General features: G+C 34.8%; 1 protein-coding gene across 4 annotated transcripts in view; it reads right to left on the reverse strand.

Moving 5' to 3' along the window:
- The window catches only part of LOC106662559 (calmodulin-A-like), a 212,965-nt gene that overhangs the window by 96,097 nt on the left and 98,363 nt on the right, over positions 1–18,505 (reverse strand). For 2 of the 4 annotated variants that reach the window (XM_014386740.2, XM_024224916.1), the window contains exon 2: positions 15,574–15,734. The exons of the other annotated variants lie outside the window; for them this stretch is intronic. In XM_014386740.2, the coding sequence (XP_014242226.1) occupies positions 15,574–15,660 (87 nt within the window). In that variant the 5' untranslated portion in view covers positions 15,661–15,734. The remainder of the gene's footprint in view (positions 1–15,573; positions 15,735–18,505) is intronic. 4 annotated transcript variants of the gene reach the window in all.

The following is an 18,505-nucleotide window of genomic DNA, read 5'->3' on the forward strand; positions in this document are numbered from 1 at the left end:
GTCTAATCATTGTCTTGTAAATTAAAAGTTTGTTTTCAATGTCTAATTTTTATCGTGGGACAAGTAGTCTTTTTAATAATTTATAACATCGATTTATTTGCTGTCTTTTCAGTCTTGTGTAAGGTTTTCAATTCGTTTATCCATGAAAAGTTCAAGATAACGCACATGGTCAGTGATAGGCAATGCGATTCCATTTATACTCACTGCGGGATAGATACTTTTACATAAGGTAAAATTTAGCTGTACGCCTTTCGTTAGGTTTACCTTCATTCTTCACTTTGTGAACCGTACTGTTAATTCATTCAGGTGTTGTTGTAAGTGTTGAGTGTTACTTGAAGGATCCAAATTACGTGTAAGAATCGCTGTATCATTAGTATGTGTTGAAATGTTAATATGTGTAGGAATATCTGCAGTGTATATTGAAAATAGAACTGGGCCAAGTATGCTTCCCTGATGAACGCCCGCCTTAATGCGTATATAAGGTGAGAATGTCGATTTTACAATTGAGTTATAACAAAGTTTTCAATCTCGATGGGATCCGAAAAATGTGCACTGTTCGCTTGTTCTTTCGACATCGTTTCAAGATTTAAGCATGTGAACGAATTCATGGGTATTTGATACGTTAAAATAATCTTGTGAGGATTTTCGAAAAATACCCGACCGGATAAGTCACGCTTAAGAATAACAGCAGCCCATATTTAGCCAATCAGCATAAATGGCCTGTTAACCTCCGGGTATCGTTTCGTTTCCATTTCTAAATTTCCTCATATTCCAAATTTATTTATGAGAGTTGTAATCCTTTTGAGATGATCTTTGATAACTGTCAAATAATTTCAAAATAAAAGAAAAGAAGAACTTTTCACATTAAAAAACAAATGCTAACATGAAAAAAATTAAAATTATGATAAAGATTGCTGTAAACATCATTGTAGTTTACAAAAATTTCTTCATCAAAAATCTTACCATCCAATTAGTCTATTAACTGCAATGAGAAGCAAAAACAGTTGCCACCCTCGTTTTTTAGTAAATACTTGCAATCGTTATAATGTTGTTTGTTGTTTACTGGATATTTTTAAAGAATCATGCACAGTATAGTTACATAAACAAATTAAATAAAAAAATTAAATAAAAAGTAAATTGACTAAAACAATTTTACCCCAAAAAGTTGGGTTGGAAACAAGAAAAGATTAAATTCAGTAAGGGTATTTCCTCCTCTTACGTTGTTCACTGCTTACATTCCATGTGGCATCGATTTTTGGGGTTTTGAATATAGTGCTGTGGAATATTTTCATATTCCTTCAACAGCGCCATTCTTATTCCCTACAAATTCTCTGGTCGACCTTTTTGACAACTCTTCACAACGGTTTTCGATCGAGTTTAAGTCGGGACTACTTGCTGGCTACTGAAAACACAAAAATTAAAGCCTGCTCTGAGGAGTTATCAACGATTCTAGCCGTGTAGGGCCTTGCATTGTTTGCCATAAAAATAAAACTCTCCCAATTAGTTTCATGTAAGAAACAGCTTCATATAGATAACACATCCTCAATGTACCAAGCAGCTGTTAGTGAACTCTCAATGAAGATCAAGTTTGTGCGACCTTCCATAGAAATACCTGACCAAACCATAACACCATCACCCGAAACCCGCAAACTCAAGTCAAGCAGTGGAAAATAACAGTAAATGTGCAAACAGATGACCACGTCAGTGTCAAGCTCGAAGGAATATGCTACTAGATTGGGTTAGGAGATACTCATTGCCCTACTGAGCAGGGCCATCACGTTGTAGACATCACCGTTTCACTTATTGAGCGAAAAGAGAGTTGCTTCTGTGTTTCCTAGATATGAAGCAAATCGATCGACATGACACTCCTGGAAGCTTAAGAATCATTAAGTACTCCCTTTTACCTACTACCTGATTCTAAACTTCTACCTAAGCTACAGATACGTACAAGTCATCAGTCACCGGTAATCACAGAGATGTTAACCGTCTACACGGTACCACACACATTCCTACCTTTCTAAAACTATTATTTATGCGGATAATACCATCATCTTTTGTTCTAAAATCCATCTTAACCGGCAGATACTGTCGTCATCAATGATACCTCTCAGTGAGACAGCTATCGCAAAGATGCAGGGGTATCTTACTATCTTAGGATCTATCCTCTACACAGTAGACGTTCCTACCTTTTATAAGTATATCCTTATCACTGGGATGATACTGCTTTCATAATAAACCAATTCATGATAAAAAATCCCGTCATCTTAACCGGAAACCGGCAAATCCATTTCTCATCCATTGAGCAGTGGTTTAAACAATGTACAACGATTTTAAAATACAAAACAATAAATATTTATCACACTTCGAAGAATAACCACTGCAGCTGTCAAGTATTGTACAGCATCCTCTCCCACTAGCTAACACAATCTATTGGGCTATACATTGAAATACGACTTATTTGGAACCACACTCGCGACTCAAAGACAAGTACCAAAAGGCGCTTGAGATATCCTGAAAGACTACTCGACCAAGATGAACAGACTCTACGAAACAAACGGCTCATTTTATCACCATACTGATACCAATTTGACCATACGGCATCAAACTTTGGAGTTCAAACAAACATTCTAACCACCAACGAATTCAATGCATATAATTCAAAATCCTCCAAACTATCGTCAGTGCTTCTACCTCTGCATCAAATTTACAATTCGCAGTGAACTTAAAATTCAATATGTTTCTTGAAGTAGCCAAAAACAGCCACAAAAGGTTGCACAACGGAGAAATATGTTTTGCTTTATTAAAATAGTTAACAATCTTGTTTCCTGCGACAGTGCCAACTCTGGGAGTTTTGTATAGGTTTTCGAATTATTGTTGAAAACTTTCTGCCGAATAAATTCGTTAAGAACAGTTAACAACTTTGGGAAAGAGTTAATCACTTGCTGTAATTAATTAGCGAGAACGAAACTTTTGACAATTGCACTTCACGACATATCTCTTAAATTTATAATCCTAATTAGTCTTTGATGGCGTTCAAGTCCTTAGGGATTTTTACCACAATATTAAACGAGAACAAACTTAAGGCTTTTCTGTTCGAAATATTTCACTGTACAGTTGTAAAGGTATATTTCATATAATACAAAGTACAGTTCATTTAACCGAAGTTTATTTATTGGCCGAAAGAAGGCAATATTCCATTTTTTGACAGAATCATTTTAGAAGTTTAATTGAAAGTAAGACTGAGCTCTTTCAGTTTGCACTTTTTAAATGAAAATTTCACAGAACTTTTTTAATAACTGGTCTATAAGTTATAATGACAAATAAATCTTTGATAAGATATATTATTAAAAAATTATTTCCTTAATTGTTCACACCTCTCGAAAAGTGTGACATGTAATAATAATAATGATTTTTTAATGCAAACATTAAATGAATTTAAGGCTTAAAACAAATACGAATGGAGTGACAGAGTGGTTGGGTTGTCCGACTCGTCTTTGCCAGCCTAGCGGTTCTGGGTTCGAATCCCAGCACAGCTTTTAAATTATTTTTTGAGATTAATTTGGAAAATGTATTGCAAATTGATTCAGACCCCTCGTATGAGGCACGCACCGGGTGGTAATTACAAGAATACTAGAAAGTGTGGATTATTTCCCAAGCACTGTAGCTTTTTGGCTGAAGTACTTTTCCTAGTTCCATTGTACGGTTAAATTGAAGATCCTTCGTTTAAGAAATATTAGGAGATGGCTTGTCACTACAGCAATTCTTTTTCTCGGGTATTGGTAACCTAGGTTATAGATGATATGGGTGGCACGTTCTTTGTTTTTATCGTTTAACCTACAAATGGGATCTTCATTGAATATACCCATGTTGTGGTTGAGGTGTTTTCTCGTACGCTATCACTCCACTGAATTTTACCTTGTGTTCGCAGTATGCGAAAAGTGGAGAAGTTATTTTTGGTGATGGTGTGTTAGAAATATTGCAGGATGGATTTGGCTCTTATCAGTTATGGCGAGACATCGTTAATAATGTTTAAAATCCGGCACCTCTAGGGTTCGACGTCTTTTTTTGTGGGCCCATTGTGAGATGGAGGATTGGAGAAGTATGTTCTTAATATAACTTAATATATTATATGTTATATAATATATCTTAATGAAATATAAGATAAACTTTGCAGTTCCTCCTCTGGCCAGTTTATCTGCTTGTTCATTACCCAGAGCTCTTGTGTACCCTGGCACCGATGATATTGTTTGACTGTTATTTTTTCCCAGGATTTGGAGGTTTTTAGATACAATGGATTTTAATATTTTATAGTTACTTAACATTTTATGTTTAACTATGCCAATATTATGTATATATAGAGGGTGTCCCAGTTCCTTCTGATGAAACTCAGGGAATCGATTTTACTCTTCGTTTGGAGCATAAAATGAATATTAGATGAAGAAGTTTTTGTAAAATTTGACATGTTGTAGGTATTTTTTTGTAACCTCAGTAGGACGTGCAATAATGACCAAAATTTTAAATTTTGTAATTTTGACATGTTCCAATTGATATTGGCTAACATTTGATGTCATTCAGATTATTGCAAATAGAAGTATCTTACAGCAGATTTAGCATTCTTTCAAATGGTGTAATTGGATTTGTTGTAGTCTCAACATTTTGGAAGTTGTAAGCGTTTTTATGTGGTAAGGTAGTGAAAAGAGAAAAAAAACCTAAATTGACGAATATCTTCAAAATAGAGAACTTTCCGAAAATTTTCTCCTGAGCATATTTTGCTCCCAACGGAGAGTAGAATCGATTCCCTGAGTTTCGTCAGAAGAAACTGGGACACCCTGTATATTTGTCAGTAGATGACTATTTCTTGTAGAGCTAATTAGAATAAGGTTATGTGCCGAAGCAACACATTTTCCCGTTTTCTTTGGGAGGAAAATCCTCTCCAAAGAAAAAAGAAAAGTAAACTCACTGCCTTTGCTATCAAAAGGGTTGTCACTCGTTAGTCAGTTAGAAGTCGGATTTCGTCAGAAGGAAATGGGACACCCGTATACCGTGCTGGAATATAACCGTATCGCTCCCCTAAGTTTTACCTTGTCTAACTGTAGCAATGTGTTTGCCGGTTTTGGTAGGTATTTTTGAATCAAGCATTTAAGAGTCTGGCAGCTCTAGAGTTTACCCATTTATCCTTTCGTTGAATGAACCCTTCTGAGATGGAGGAGTCTATGTTAGATCACGTTATCCTAATTATGTGTTCTGGCCCTATATATTATGTTTTGTAGATCCTCCTCTGGCCAATTTATCTGCTTGTTCATTACCCAGAGCTCTTGTGTACCCTGGCACCTATGATGTTGTTTGACTGTTATTTTTTCGAAGGATTTAGATGTTTTGGATGCAATGGATTTTAACATTTTATGATTATTTATCATTTTATGTTTGAATGTGACAATGTAAAGTATATATATATATATATATATATATATACCGTACTAGTATATAACCGTATCAGTCCCGTAAGTTTTACCTTCCCTAACTGTAGCAATGTGTTTTGAAAGGGTAATTTTGAATCAAGCGTTTAAGGACTCTGGCAGGTCTAGAGATTACCCATTGATCCTTTTGTTGAATGAACCCTTCTGAGGTGGAGGACTGTATATTAGATTTCGTCATCCTAATTATATGCTCTGGGTCTATATATTATGGTTTGTAGATCCTCCTCTGGTCAGTTTATCTGCTTGTTCATTACCCGGGGCTTTTGGGTAACCTGGCTGTTATTGCCTTTGATATTGCTTGGCTGTTATTTTTCCCCAGGATTTGGAAGTTTTGGATGCATTCTCCAAATAGTTTCGATTTTAATTGTTTATGACTATTTACCATTTTATGTTTCAATATGCCAATGTTATATATTTGTGCCGTACTGTTATACAACTGTATCACTCCTCTAAGTTTTATCTTGTTTAACTGTAGAAAAGTGTTTTGGTGTTTATTTGGTGGGAATTTTTAAATCGAATTTTTAATGAGTCTGGCAGCTCTAGAATTCACCCATTTATCCTTGTGTTGAATGAACCATTCTGCGATTGTGGAGTCCGTTTGTATAGTTACCTGTCGCAAGAATAGGTTCTGGGCTTATAATGTATGTTTTTATGTAAAAATTAATACTCCCCAAAATTGAGATGTAAAACATTGTGATGAAGATTCTTTGAAACAAGTAAATTTTACGCATACATAAAGGTTTTATTTATAAATTAAAACAAGAAAGTTACAAAAATAAGTTACACCGGCTTTTTTATTTACTTACACAAGTGGCCAGCGACTTGTTGTAGAAAGAGAGCCATAAAAAGCTGCTACGGCTCCGCTTAAAATTTGAGTGGAGTACGCCAGCTCGAGATTACGCATTAAAAAACTTTCTAATGAATCGCCAGACCCTGTTTCACTTCGGTAATTAGTTTGGGAAAAGTGTCCCTCATAATAATCGTGTTTTTACCATTCAAGTTTCCCGAAATTAATTGATTTAGAAACTATCAAAATGATATAAATCAACACGGCAAGGGTTAATTTACCGTTTTAATTAAGTGGGTAATGCTTGATTATGAACATTCTGTAACCTCCATGAAGCTCGATGTTCAAAATTTATACATTAATGGAACTCTTGTCAATTTCCTTATTCGTAAAGTATACCTAGTCATCCTGGTATGCCTATACATGTTTTTGAATTCTTTTAGACTCACTTCAGAATTTTACCATCTGGAGTGGTTGGTTTGGTCTTCATGTATCAACAGTTTGTCTGTAATAGAAATATTCCTGTAATAGAGTTCATTTCAAATATACTAGTCTGCCTAGCCATGTAGTTTTGTTCTTTTAAACAGTTTTCAGAATTTTACCATATACTGTAGTAGGTTTTTCTTCATGTATCAAAAGGTTTTGGTCTTCAGTAGAAATATTTTTGTAGTGTGGTTCTTTTCAATCATCCTGGCCATCAATGTAGTTTTGTTCTTTTAAATAGTTTTCAGAATTTCACCATTTTCTGTACAGGTTTTTCTTCATATACAGACGTTTTGGTCTGTAAGCAGAAATATTTTTGTAGTTTGGTTCTTTTCAATCATCCTAGTCTCCCATCAATGTAGTTTTGTCCTTTTAAATAGTATTCAGAATTTTACCATTTTTTGTAGTACGTTTTTCTTCATGTACTAGGAGTTTTGGTCTGCAGCAGAACTAATTTTGTAGTTTGGTTTTTTTCAATCATCCTGGTCTCCCATCAATGTAGTTTTGTCCTTTTAAATAGTTTTCAGAATTTTACCATTTTTTGTAGTAGATTTTTCTTTATGTAACCAGAAGTTTTGGTCTGCAGCAGAACTAGTTTTGTAGTTTCGTTCTTTTCAATCATCCAGGTCTCCCACCAATGTAGTTTTGTTCTTTTAAATAGTTTTCAGAATTTTACCTTTTTTGTACAGGTTTTTCTTCTTGTACCTGAAGTTTTGGTCTTCAGCAGCTGTTTTGTTCTTTCAGACAGGTTTCATTATTTTCCATTTTTATCTGGTTATTTCTACATGTCTTGCAAAAATCTTTACCTTGTACTTGTTTTCAACAAAACGGAGTTCAAAATTTACGTTGCGTCCTATCATTTATCGTGTCTATGTCAAGAGGTCTTTTTACGACACTTTTTAGGATTTCGCCATATTTCAGTGGTGGGTTTTTTGGTTGTACGAGAGCAGCTATGGTTTATTTATGATTATGCCTATACTTTCTAATTATCCTGTTCCGACGATTTTTTGTTATTCAAACCCACAACTAAAAAATAGTTTGACAACCGAAACAGCGAGGAAAGGCGGACCAGGGTGTTCCCAATTGGCGAAACTACGGGTTCATCACCCAACACATCTCAAGACGAAATTCACCCGATATAGATTATTCATAAAATCCCGCTGGCGATTACTAGATTTGAAACATAACACAAAATATACAGTTAATGATTTGGATAAAAAAACTATATATATTTCGAAGAGGAATCCATAAGGCACAATAATTACATTTTTCAGTAAGAAATAAGTTTGGTGCTGTAAAAAAGATATAAATGTTTTAGTGTTAAATAATATATTGTTGGTGTTAGCTACTTAAAAGAAAAGGGTCTAAAGTGGATCAAGGGGTCTTGCTTAGACAGCTCGTCTCAATTAGAAGTGAAGTAAAGTCGGATAGCCGTAGAGTGAAAGAAATACAAGCCTCTTAAATTTATCAAGTTGTAGATTAAAATGTAACAAGCGTGCAAACGTAGTTTATTTTTTGGCATAAAGCGCAAATCTCGATCGTTATATTTCGATGATATTTTTTCTGTAAAAACATGGCTATTTTTGCTAATTGATGGTTAATTTTTAAACGTTTGTCGAAAGGTAGCTGAGCTGTTAGGTTTACTTAGGGATAATTAAAACTTGCAAATTCTGCTGTTTAAAAGAGTCAACCAAAGTTTCCCTTTAGTACAATTTATTATAAAGGACTCTTCAAGTATCGTGTTTATTTGTAAATAAAAAATCTATTTCCATTTTGTCTTTTGTTTCAATTTAAATAATTTTATTAAATTATTAATATATTTCTCTTTTTTCGTAATAAAAAAAACCTTCCATTAAATGGCAAGAGCCCGGGTAAAATGATATCCCGTCCCGTTTTGGAAAGTGGTTTCCGGTGGCCTATCGCCGAGCAATTTCTCTCATAAATATTAAACGTTTTCTTATAAACCGCCTTGTTCCAGGAGGTAATCCAGTTGGGCCCAGTTGGCCGCGTAAAGCTTTCTGCCAAACGCGGTCTCCCGCCGGCGTGAAAGATGGCGAAAAAAACTGTTTCATCGACTTCGAAAATTCAGTGTGGAGTAAGTCAATTTTCCCGTCAGAGCCTAAAATCGGCGTTTTTACAGGACCTTTGCCCTATGCAAGATGTACCCCTCTTATCAAAATTATTACCAAAAAATTGGGGAATACCGATAAACGGACAATACACCGTAAATGCATTTTCCCGAGGGTTAATTATTAAATTAACGATAAAATCGTTATTTTGATGAAAGGTTTTATTAAAGATAAAAAAGTTAAAAGGGGGGATAAAGAGATTTTATTATAGGCACTTGGGTGGTGTGGTTTTTGTTGGCCACGGTGATTTGTTACAAATTTCTGTATACAGGGTGTCCCAGTTCCTTCTGACAAAACTCAGGGAATCGATTCTACTTTGTTTGGAGCAAAAAATGCTCAGGCGAAAATTTTCGGAAAATTCTCCATTTTGAAGATATTCGTCAATTTAGGTTTTTTCAACTTTTCACTGCCTTACCACATAAAAACACTTACAACTTCCAAAATGTTGAGACTATAACAAATACAATTACACCATTTGAAAGAACGCTAAATCTGCTGTAAGATACTTCTATTTGCAATAATCTGAATGACATAAAATGTTAGCCAATATCAGTTGGAACATGTCAAAATTACAAAATTTAAAATTTTGGTCATGATTGCACGTTCTACTGAGGTTACAAAAAAATACCTACAACTTGTCAAATTTCACAAAAACTTCTTCATCTAATATGCTTTACGTTTATATATCCAGGTTTTTAAATAACGTTCTAGTAGAGTTGAAAAATAACAATTGAATGTTCGAAAAGCTAAGGTAAATTTGAAGAGGGGGGTAGAAATAAATCAATTAGAACTCGCTTTGTAAAATAAAAATGACACCTGTAATATCACAAAAACCATACCAGAAAGCTTCATACAATAAAATGCAATGGTTCTTCTTGTAGCAAGCACCTAACAACAAAGGAGGAACTTTTCAGAAGAAATGCTCAAAGTGTTTTCCCCCTTCTCGAATGCATAAATGACTTTCTGAATTTCTACCCCCTTCAAATTTACCTTAGCTCGCGTTTTCGAACGTGTCAATTGTTATTTTTCAACTCTACTAGAACGTTATTTAAAAACCTGGATATATCAACGTAAAGCATATTCGATGAAGAAGTTTTTGTAAAATTTGACAAGTTGTAGGTATTTTTTTGTAACCTCAGATGAACGTGCAACATGACCAAAATTTTAAATTTTGTAATTTTGACATGTTCCTACTGATATTGGCTAACATTTGATGACATTCAGATTATTGCAAGGTATCTTTCAGCAAATTTAGCGTTCTTTCAAATGGTGTAATTGTATTTGTTATAGTCTCAACATTTTGGAAGTTGTAAGCGTTTTTATGTGGTAAGGTAGTGAGAAGTTGAAAAAACCTAAATTGACGAATATCTTCAAAATAGAGAACTCCGAAAATTTTCTCCTGAGCATTTTTTGCTCCAAACGAAGAGTGGAATCGATTCCCTGAGTTTCGTCAGAAGAAACTGGGACACCCTGTATATTTGTCAGCAGATGACTATTTTTTGTAGAGCTTATTAGAATAATGTTATGTAAATGTCGACGCAACACATTTTCCCGTTTTCTTCGGGCGGAAAATCCTCTCCAAAGAAAAAAGAAAAGTTAACTAACTGCCTTTGCTATCAAAAGGGTTCTCACTCGTTAGTCAGTTAGAAGTCGGATTTTGAGTTCGAGACTAGTTGATTGCAAAAGTTTTGTCGGGATCTAGACCTTAGTTTTATTTTGTACAAAATGGGTGAGTTTTGGAGGGGGAGGTTCAGCTTAAATAACTCTTTTGTGGACTTTAAGCAATTAATAATCGTTTTTGTGAAAAGTGTGGGGCTGGATTAATTTTTACATCGCCTTTATTCATAATTAATTGACTTGCAGTTGGCCCCATTAATGAATCATTATGTTTTTATCAAGGATTCACCGGATTTATAAAAAATAGATTGTTATATTATCGACTCTAATCAGATCGTCTTTTTAGGTAATTTATACACTGATCAATCTTTTAAAATAAAATTATTATTTAAAACCTCTAAAAACAACCAATCTTATTGGAAAACCCCTCGGGCATAAAAATTGACGAGAAAAATACCTAGTGTATCAACTAGCGAGTTCAGCGACAAATCTTTAGAAAAAAAAATTATATAAACTTTTTAAGACCAAGGGTATCAAACTACCCAAAACAAAGAATTTTACTTAAAAACAATCAAAACTAATCTAATAAATGAAAGATAGAAAAAGAATAGATGGGGATATCCATCCAGCTAATATACATCAGAAACAAGATTAAGAGAATTAAGAATTATTAATTTATTAATACAAAATATGAAGTATCAAACTACTTTTATTTAAATTTCTAATTCTCCCAAAATCCACAAAGATGAGAAATGCGCACAAAGAGCAGTTAAAAATAGCAAGTAGGACGATCATTCTGATGACAGTTCTACTTCCACCATTTTTTTAAGAAGAATAAATTAATCTCATTTAAGCAATATTAGATTAAGGTATCTGATAAATTCATGCTATCCTAAAACAATTACCTTTTATCATTCTGAATTTAGAATATACGGAAATTGCACTGCTGCAGTTGCCAGGACGTCTAGTAACCTCGTCACGTTTCAGCTGGTCTTGTTACTGAACTGTCAAAGGTTTTAAAAGGGCCTTACTCTGGAAATCTCCAAAGCTCTTATTCAGGTCAAGGGTTTTTATAAAATGTTAAAAATGAGTTCGACCACAAGCAAGGGGAGGATTTAGCATTGATTTTTTTAAAGGGATTTAGCATTTTATAGTTGCTAAATTACAAAAAAATTCTTTATTCATTGAACCGTTATTTTGTTTAATTTTAACTCTTTTATTGAAAATTTGAAATTTAACCTAAATCATGTATAATTACGTTCCACCTATCTCCAGCTTGAAATAGAAAATATGTCCGACGTCATCAGCTTATGAATGAAAACGGTTTGTATTCAACTTCAAAGTAGAGTCTCATTACTATTTATTATTATTATCTGCATCCTATACATTCATTCATACATCTTACCACTTTGTGTTATTATATCCCTGGAGAGACACATGACTTGAGAAACCAATGTCTTGTTGAGGTTATTGTTCATGGTGAGGTTAGAGATGAAGTAGGGAGGTAGGAGAATTCTTCTTTTTCCAGAAAGGAAAAGACTTTTGATTATAAAGTTTTGATGATTTGAATATTATGTCTTCAGAAAACATGCTAGATTGGTACTCTTGCTCCAGAAGCATTTGAGACATTAGGGAGCGTGTAGGTCTCAGAACTACTTCGTATAAGGCAACGTGGAAAATTCATGGGGTGGGAGATAGTAGAAAGGGCTTTAATGGAAGGGTTAACTTGAAGAGTTAAAAGGTGACAGTGTAACTTCAGGAAGTGGGAAGGGATCAATTCATGAACAAGGGGAATATTGAGGTCATTGTTGATAGTAAGGTTAGAGACGTAGGAGGGAATTTGGAGAAATCGTCTTGGTTGGAATGTTTCGATGAGTTGAATATTATGTCTTGAGTTTAGACTGAGACTATCGCTACTATGGTATCGGGAAAAGAGTAGTAGGATTTTGGGCCAACGTTGAAGATACGGGGGATGGTAGATAGTAGAGAGGCACCACACTTTATATAAGTATGAAATACTTGGTTCAAAATTTATAATCTGTATTGTATTTTTTCCAATCAACATGTTTTGTGATTCACCCACGCCCTGAAGATGACCCGAATAAAGGTAGAAACGTACGCAAAAAATTAAAAGGTGTTAAAAAAAAGAGTAGTCGATCTCAGCGCATTACGACGCTTAGAGTGGACAAAAATATTGCCACTGCTTCAAGACTGAACCATTTCCATAATGCCCACGAGATCCTAAATGACATACAAGATGTTTTGAGTTGTTGTGAGTTGTTCGTAATCGTTTGTGAAACGTTGGCCTCACATCGTATGCGCCTTTGAGAGCAACAACCCGCCATCAGCAACTCAGGAGAATATGGTGCAGCGAGCTCCCAGAAGAGAACACCAATTGGAATGCTTTTATGTTTACTGCTGAGTCACTTTTCTGTCTGTATAGTGATAACTGGCGCCGGAGAGTCTATCCAGAACAGGGGATACGAACATTGTCCAAGTTCGTGCTCCCTTTAGTGCACTTTGGTGGAGGCGGTGTGATGGTCTGGGCTGGGATTTACACTGGAGGAAGAACTGGACTCCATATTGTTGAAGGCAACCTCACCCCAGTTTGTTATGTCCAAGAAATTATCGAGGAATACATCCCCCAAACAGGGATCTCATTGGCAGGGTTTTTCGATTTCTGGATGAAAATGCCAGACCTCGAGAGTTGTTCATCAATGTTTAGAAAACATGGGACTTTCCAATCTGCCCCATCTACATTGTCTCCAGTCCTCAATCCCATTGAGCACATTGGGATGCATTGATGAAAAGGCTTTTCGATAACCATCCGCAGCCAGTTGACCTGAACCAACTGAGGGCAGCGTTGCAACATCTGTGGAGTGAAATTCCTTATGAAATTAGTGACCACGGTATCAATGAATACCTGCGGTTCGTACAGGTGTTACCTAACAAAAGACATTATACACGGAATTAACTATTTTTAAAAATTATTGTGTCCAATAAACGAAATTATGGAATAAAACCTATTATTTGTTATTTTTCAAAATCCCTTAATTAAATTTTCCTTCAGTAAAAAACATAACAATTTCTAATAAATTTTAATGGAATTTATAATGAAAGTAAAATAAAAATGCTAGTGTTAATAAATAATACAAATCTGGCTACATCCCCTTTCATTTTTGAGAAGTTTAGTCCGAGACTTCTGTTCAGTTGTCATTTCATTCTCGTGTTGGTAACTTTCTGGTAAAGGAAAAAGTTAAAATGAACGTGAAATGTAGTTGAAGACATTGATATAAATAATGTTTAATTTTTAAAAGAGAGAAGGAGTTAAATTACAGACAAACCAAGTTTATTTTATTTTAATTATCATGATATTAAGAGCAAGGCTAAATAAGGATAAGAGCACGGTGATATTTTAAAACCAAGGTTTGTTGTTCAGTGCTTATCAAGTCTGAAGTCAACTCGAGTTTCTAATTTTTACTGTAAAGTTTACGCCAGCTATGAACCGTGCCACCCACAAACAGATAAATTATTCAGTCTTTTCAAAAATTCTTAATATCCAAAAGTGACAGTCTCCGCTTATTACACAATTTAAACTTAAGACATACATTTTAGGTGAATTTTTATAATTCATAACTGTAATAAAATTATAATAAGTAAAGTTGGTATATAGACTATGTTACTGTGATACAACATGAATTTTATTTATTTAATTAGGGCGTGGATATTTCCTTTTAAGTCTTTAAGCTCAAATTCTTTTCTGAAGTAACGAATATTTGGAAGGTGGGGTAAATTGGGATAAAAGGAAATTAATATGGATGGAAAGGTCAGAATGGAATTTAAGGTAATGTGTTCTTGCCAGGAATGTTGAGGTTGGTATGGGTAGTGAGATTAAATATGTAAAATGAAATTATAGACTATCTTTCAGAGGATCTTGGATTGTTGGGCCTGGATGGAATTTTGGAGCGTTTACTTGAGCCCCAAAGTTCTTGTCAGCAAGTCTTGGCTTTATTACAGTGCATGTGAGTCGTTTTTTAGTCAATGGCAGTTTTACCAACCTTCAAGCAGTCTGGCAACTATGGCAGTGCCTTTGTAGTAGAGAAGAATCTGGTTCATATAGACGGACGTTAGTGGATTCGTCAAAGTTTAGAGGCTATATACTAAATTTCGCCTCTTTATTATCTTGCTCTTTTTCTGCCAGCAAGGAAAGTTTTCTATCGGAGATGACAGCATCAGAAGGTGGGGAAAGAATAACTATTATTAGTAAATGTAACTGTTGGAGGTGTATCATAGATGAAAATTGATTAGAAGATTAGACCTTAGAGGACACCAGCGTTTAGTGGGAAGATTGGAGAGAGTGCATGGCCACCGCAAACCTGAAAAGATTTGAGGATAAAGTAGTAAGTGTTGGGAATGATGTCCTTGAGTTTAAATGCCAGTCCAACGTACCATAAAAGTATGGTAAAACGCTTTCGATACGTCAAGAAATATTCAGACCATCCCTTAAACTCAAAAAGGTAACTTAATGTTGTAAAATAGCAGTCTTTATAAAACTGCAAGGAAGAATGACTTCTTGTATGCCCTGCTCTCAAAGAATTTCGTTTTTGGGTATTTCAAGAGAAGTATATGATTTCATGACACTTTTACAAGAAAACATAACCCGCTGTTTATTTAACTTTTAAGGGAATCCATGGAAAAATGAAATACTTATTTTTCGAAAATTATTGCACGATAATAGAACTTGAATTAGGGTGGAAATTTTGTACTGAAGAGTATTATTTGATATTGACAATTCTACATCAAAAGAAAGATACAATTTAATTATTTAATTGTCACAAGAAAGTGAAATAGTTACACTTTTAAAGCTGAAAAAAATAAAAAGCTATTTAAAAAATGTGTGTATTTCTGTCTTTAAATGCTTGTTTATTTTATGTTGGTATGAAAACGATGAAAATAATAGAAAATAGAAGGATAGAAAAGGGAAAAATGAAAGTAAAAAAATACAGATAAAAACCACTGGAAGCGGTTGCCTAGTATAAGGTATTTGCTGATGGATTTGTCAAAATCCACCGCCAGTCACCTTGCTTTTGCTCCTTGGGGCGAAATCTTCTTTGGACGTTTTCCTCTTCTTATCCTTGAGGATCATCCGCGCCGCAGCGAAGGCCATCTCTGTTCGGTATCCGAGGAACTGATGTTAACAAGAACTGCCACAAAACATCCCGGGTCCCAGCTCTTTTTTACCTGAAAGTTTCAATAATTCAACCATCCACCTTTTTATCCCCCCGTCGGAGAGCTTCTCATGTTAAATCAATAAACAAAAATAAAATGAAACAATTAAACTTTTCTTTATTGGCGTTATGAACTCGCTTATAAACCAGCGTAAGTACGTATTTCTTTCATGATCACGATTTAAGATCTATGAGATCCTATCTCGCTGACCTCTCGGCTACCGCGGTCCCCAATTTAATTACTTATTATTATTATACCCAATACAGCCCATCATGAATTCGTGTGTATCCCAAGGGTACACTCAAAGACCAATGCATTTCTAAACGGATTCGGTTATTTAAATATTTTGATTGGATCAAAATGACTTTGAATTGCAATATTTGTTCCTTTTAAAGGCAAAAATGGCACATCCCCCCCCCAAAAAAAAGAAATATATATATTTCATCAGTTTTAAATTTTGCGAAAAATCGATAAAAACGGTTGATATTTTTAATATATGTTTAATATGAAAACAATTTTTTTGACGCACGGAGAGAATAGTTTTGATCATAAGATGATCATACTAAACATAATTGACGATCATCATGACATGATCAATCAGTTTTGAGGGTGAAAACTGTTGAGGGGCGCCAACAGACCGTTACCTTGCCAAATTGGGTTTACTTTTTATTTGAAATGTATTTTTTTCTGTGTTGGTACAATAAACTTAAAATTATTATTTTTAAACCTTGTCTTTATTGTTTTCTTGTTCTTTCGGTCTTTTGCCCAGAATTCAGACGAGCAAGTTTACTTCTCTAAAGATATCTCTCATTACCCCGGCATCCTCAACATTCTGAGATAAATCAGCTTGTCCGAGGAAAGAATATAAGGGGCAACCAAAAAGGAAATGGTATACATCCTCCAGCGACTGTGAATTACAGAAACATCACAATAGAAATGCCTACAGTCTAATCTGGGAAAAAAAACGAATAAACCTGAATGGTGTACCAGTTTATCGCACCGTTTGATAGCAAGGTACGGCTAAAAAATCTGCTGAACTTCGACGATGAAATGGAGATTACGTCTCTATACTCATCAAGGCACTTTCGCACATATGTTGAAACAAATGATCGATTTTGAGGTTGTCTCAAAAGAAGGAATATTTATTACTGCGGAAACACTTTTCACATTGAAGAGATGAACCTGAGATACCTAGTTGTACTTTGACTAGGAATTTTGCTGGTTATGTAATTTTATTAGTCTCATTAAATATTTTTTGTGTAATCAAAAAATCCATTACCCACACTTTTCTCAGCCATACCAACTTCAGGACATCAAGCATATGACGGAGTAGAGCGAATCCAACCAAATAACCTTGTAAAATAGCCAAACTGAAATTTCTATAGCCGTGAGTTGGAACGGAAACTCCATAGAGGCATAACATTATAACATTTTTGATTAAAGATTCATAAATTTTTAAGTGTTTCTTGAGTTTCTTTTCAGGAACTAGACAACTATCAAACTCATGTGCTTTTTATTGATTTCGATTTTGGAGGCATCAGCCTCACCTCATCAGTCTGGCTTTCTTTTTGGAATTTAAAAAATTTTCTTCCAAAACGAAAACGAGACTGATGAGAGGAGGCTGATGCCCCGAAATCAATATCGATAATAAGCAAATGAATTTGATGGTTGTCCTGTTGTTTCTTAAGATCGCATTTGCATTTACTGAGAAGAGTCAGAACAGATCCGGCCGCTATGTTTGTTTATTTTAAAAATAACCAAATGCGTATTTTTGGAATTTAAAAAATGACAGTTGATTGTCCACAAAATATCCTAGGATGAGTTCAGTTTAGTAACTGAAAAGGGAAACCTCATTTTCGTCAAGTCTTTTGAAAATTCGGATTTTTTCTTCTTATTATAGTACTAATTAATTATGCATAGTAGGAAAAGTCAATTTAAAGCTACTATGTTAATTAGTCTCAATCCCTTTTAACTTTTGGCAAGATGAAAGAGATGGCATAGACTGTTTTCTCCGCTTCGTCCTGTTTTATATTCGGAAAAGGGGAAAAATGCTAATCTGGACGGCATATGGTGAAGATGCTGCAAGAGATTGGTCGTGCCAGAGGTGGTTTGCCAAGTTTAGATAAGGAGCAGAATTACCCTGAAAATCCGGACCCTAAGAAAAACAGGCAACTCGAAGTTCGAACAACAAATAATAAGTTTAGTTAATATTTTATCTAGTCGAGCCTAGTACATTTTGCAATAGCACCAATATTTATAGGGAAAATAAAATTTGCCATCTTTCACTGTAGGGCAGGGGTGCTCAAACGGTCGATCGCGATCGACCAGTCGATCGCGAGTGCTTTTTGAGTAGATCTCGAGAAGAAATTTTTTTTTTTTTTTTTTTGCCTTATGGTCTAGCATATTGGCCAAGTCTCAAAAAAATTTTTTTAATAAGTAGGTAGGTAACTAAACTACAAAAATGTATTACGTAATAAAATAACACTGCTTGCGGCAAAAGGTGGCTTTATCAAAGGAACGCGCGGCACTTGTCAAAGAAAAGCCGCGTTGTTTCTAGACTAGTAGACAGTACAGTCTAGTCTAGAAACAACGAGAGACAGTACAGTCTAGTTTCGGGCGGCGCGTTTGACGGGAACATTCGAGACTTTCGTTCACGCCGATATAAATGTTGTGCCTGCAGGAATTGGAGTCATTCTGAATTGTAACTTGATGGCGATACTACGTCGATACAAAGTTTATTATTAAATAGTGGAAAATGAGTGCAGTGAAATCTAAAACGTATC

Source organism: Cimex lectularius, unplaced genomic scaffold, assembly GCF_000648675.2.
Source record: "Cimex lectularius strain Harlan isolate CLEC.00 unplaced genomic scaffold, Clec_2.1 scaffold43, whole genome shotgun sequence".
Lineage (NCBI taxonomy): Eukaryota > Metazoa > Arthropoda > Insecta > Hemiptera > Cimicidae > Cimex > Cimex lectularius.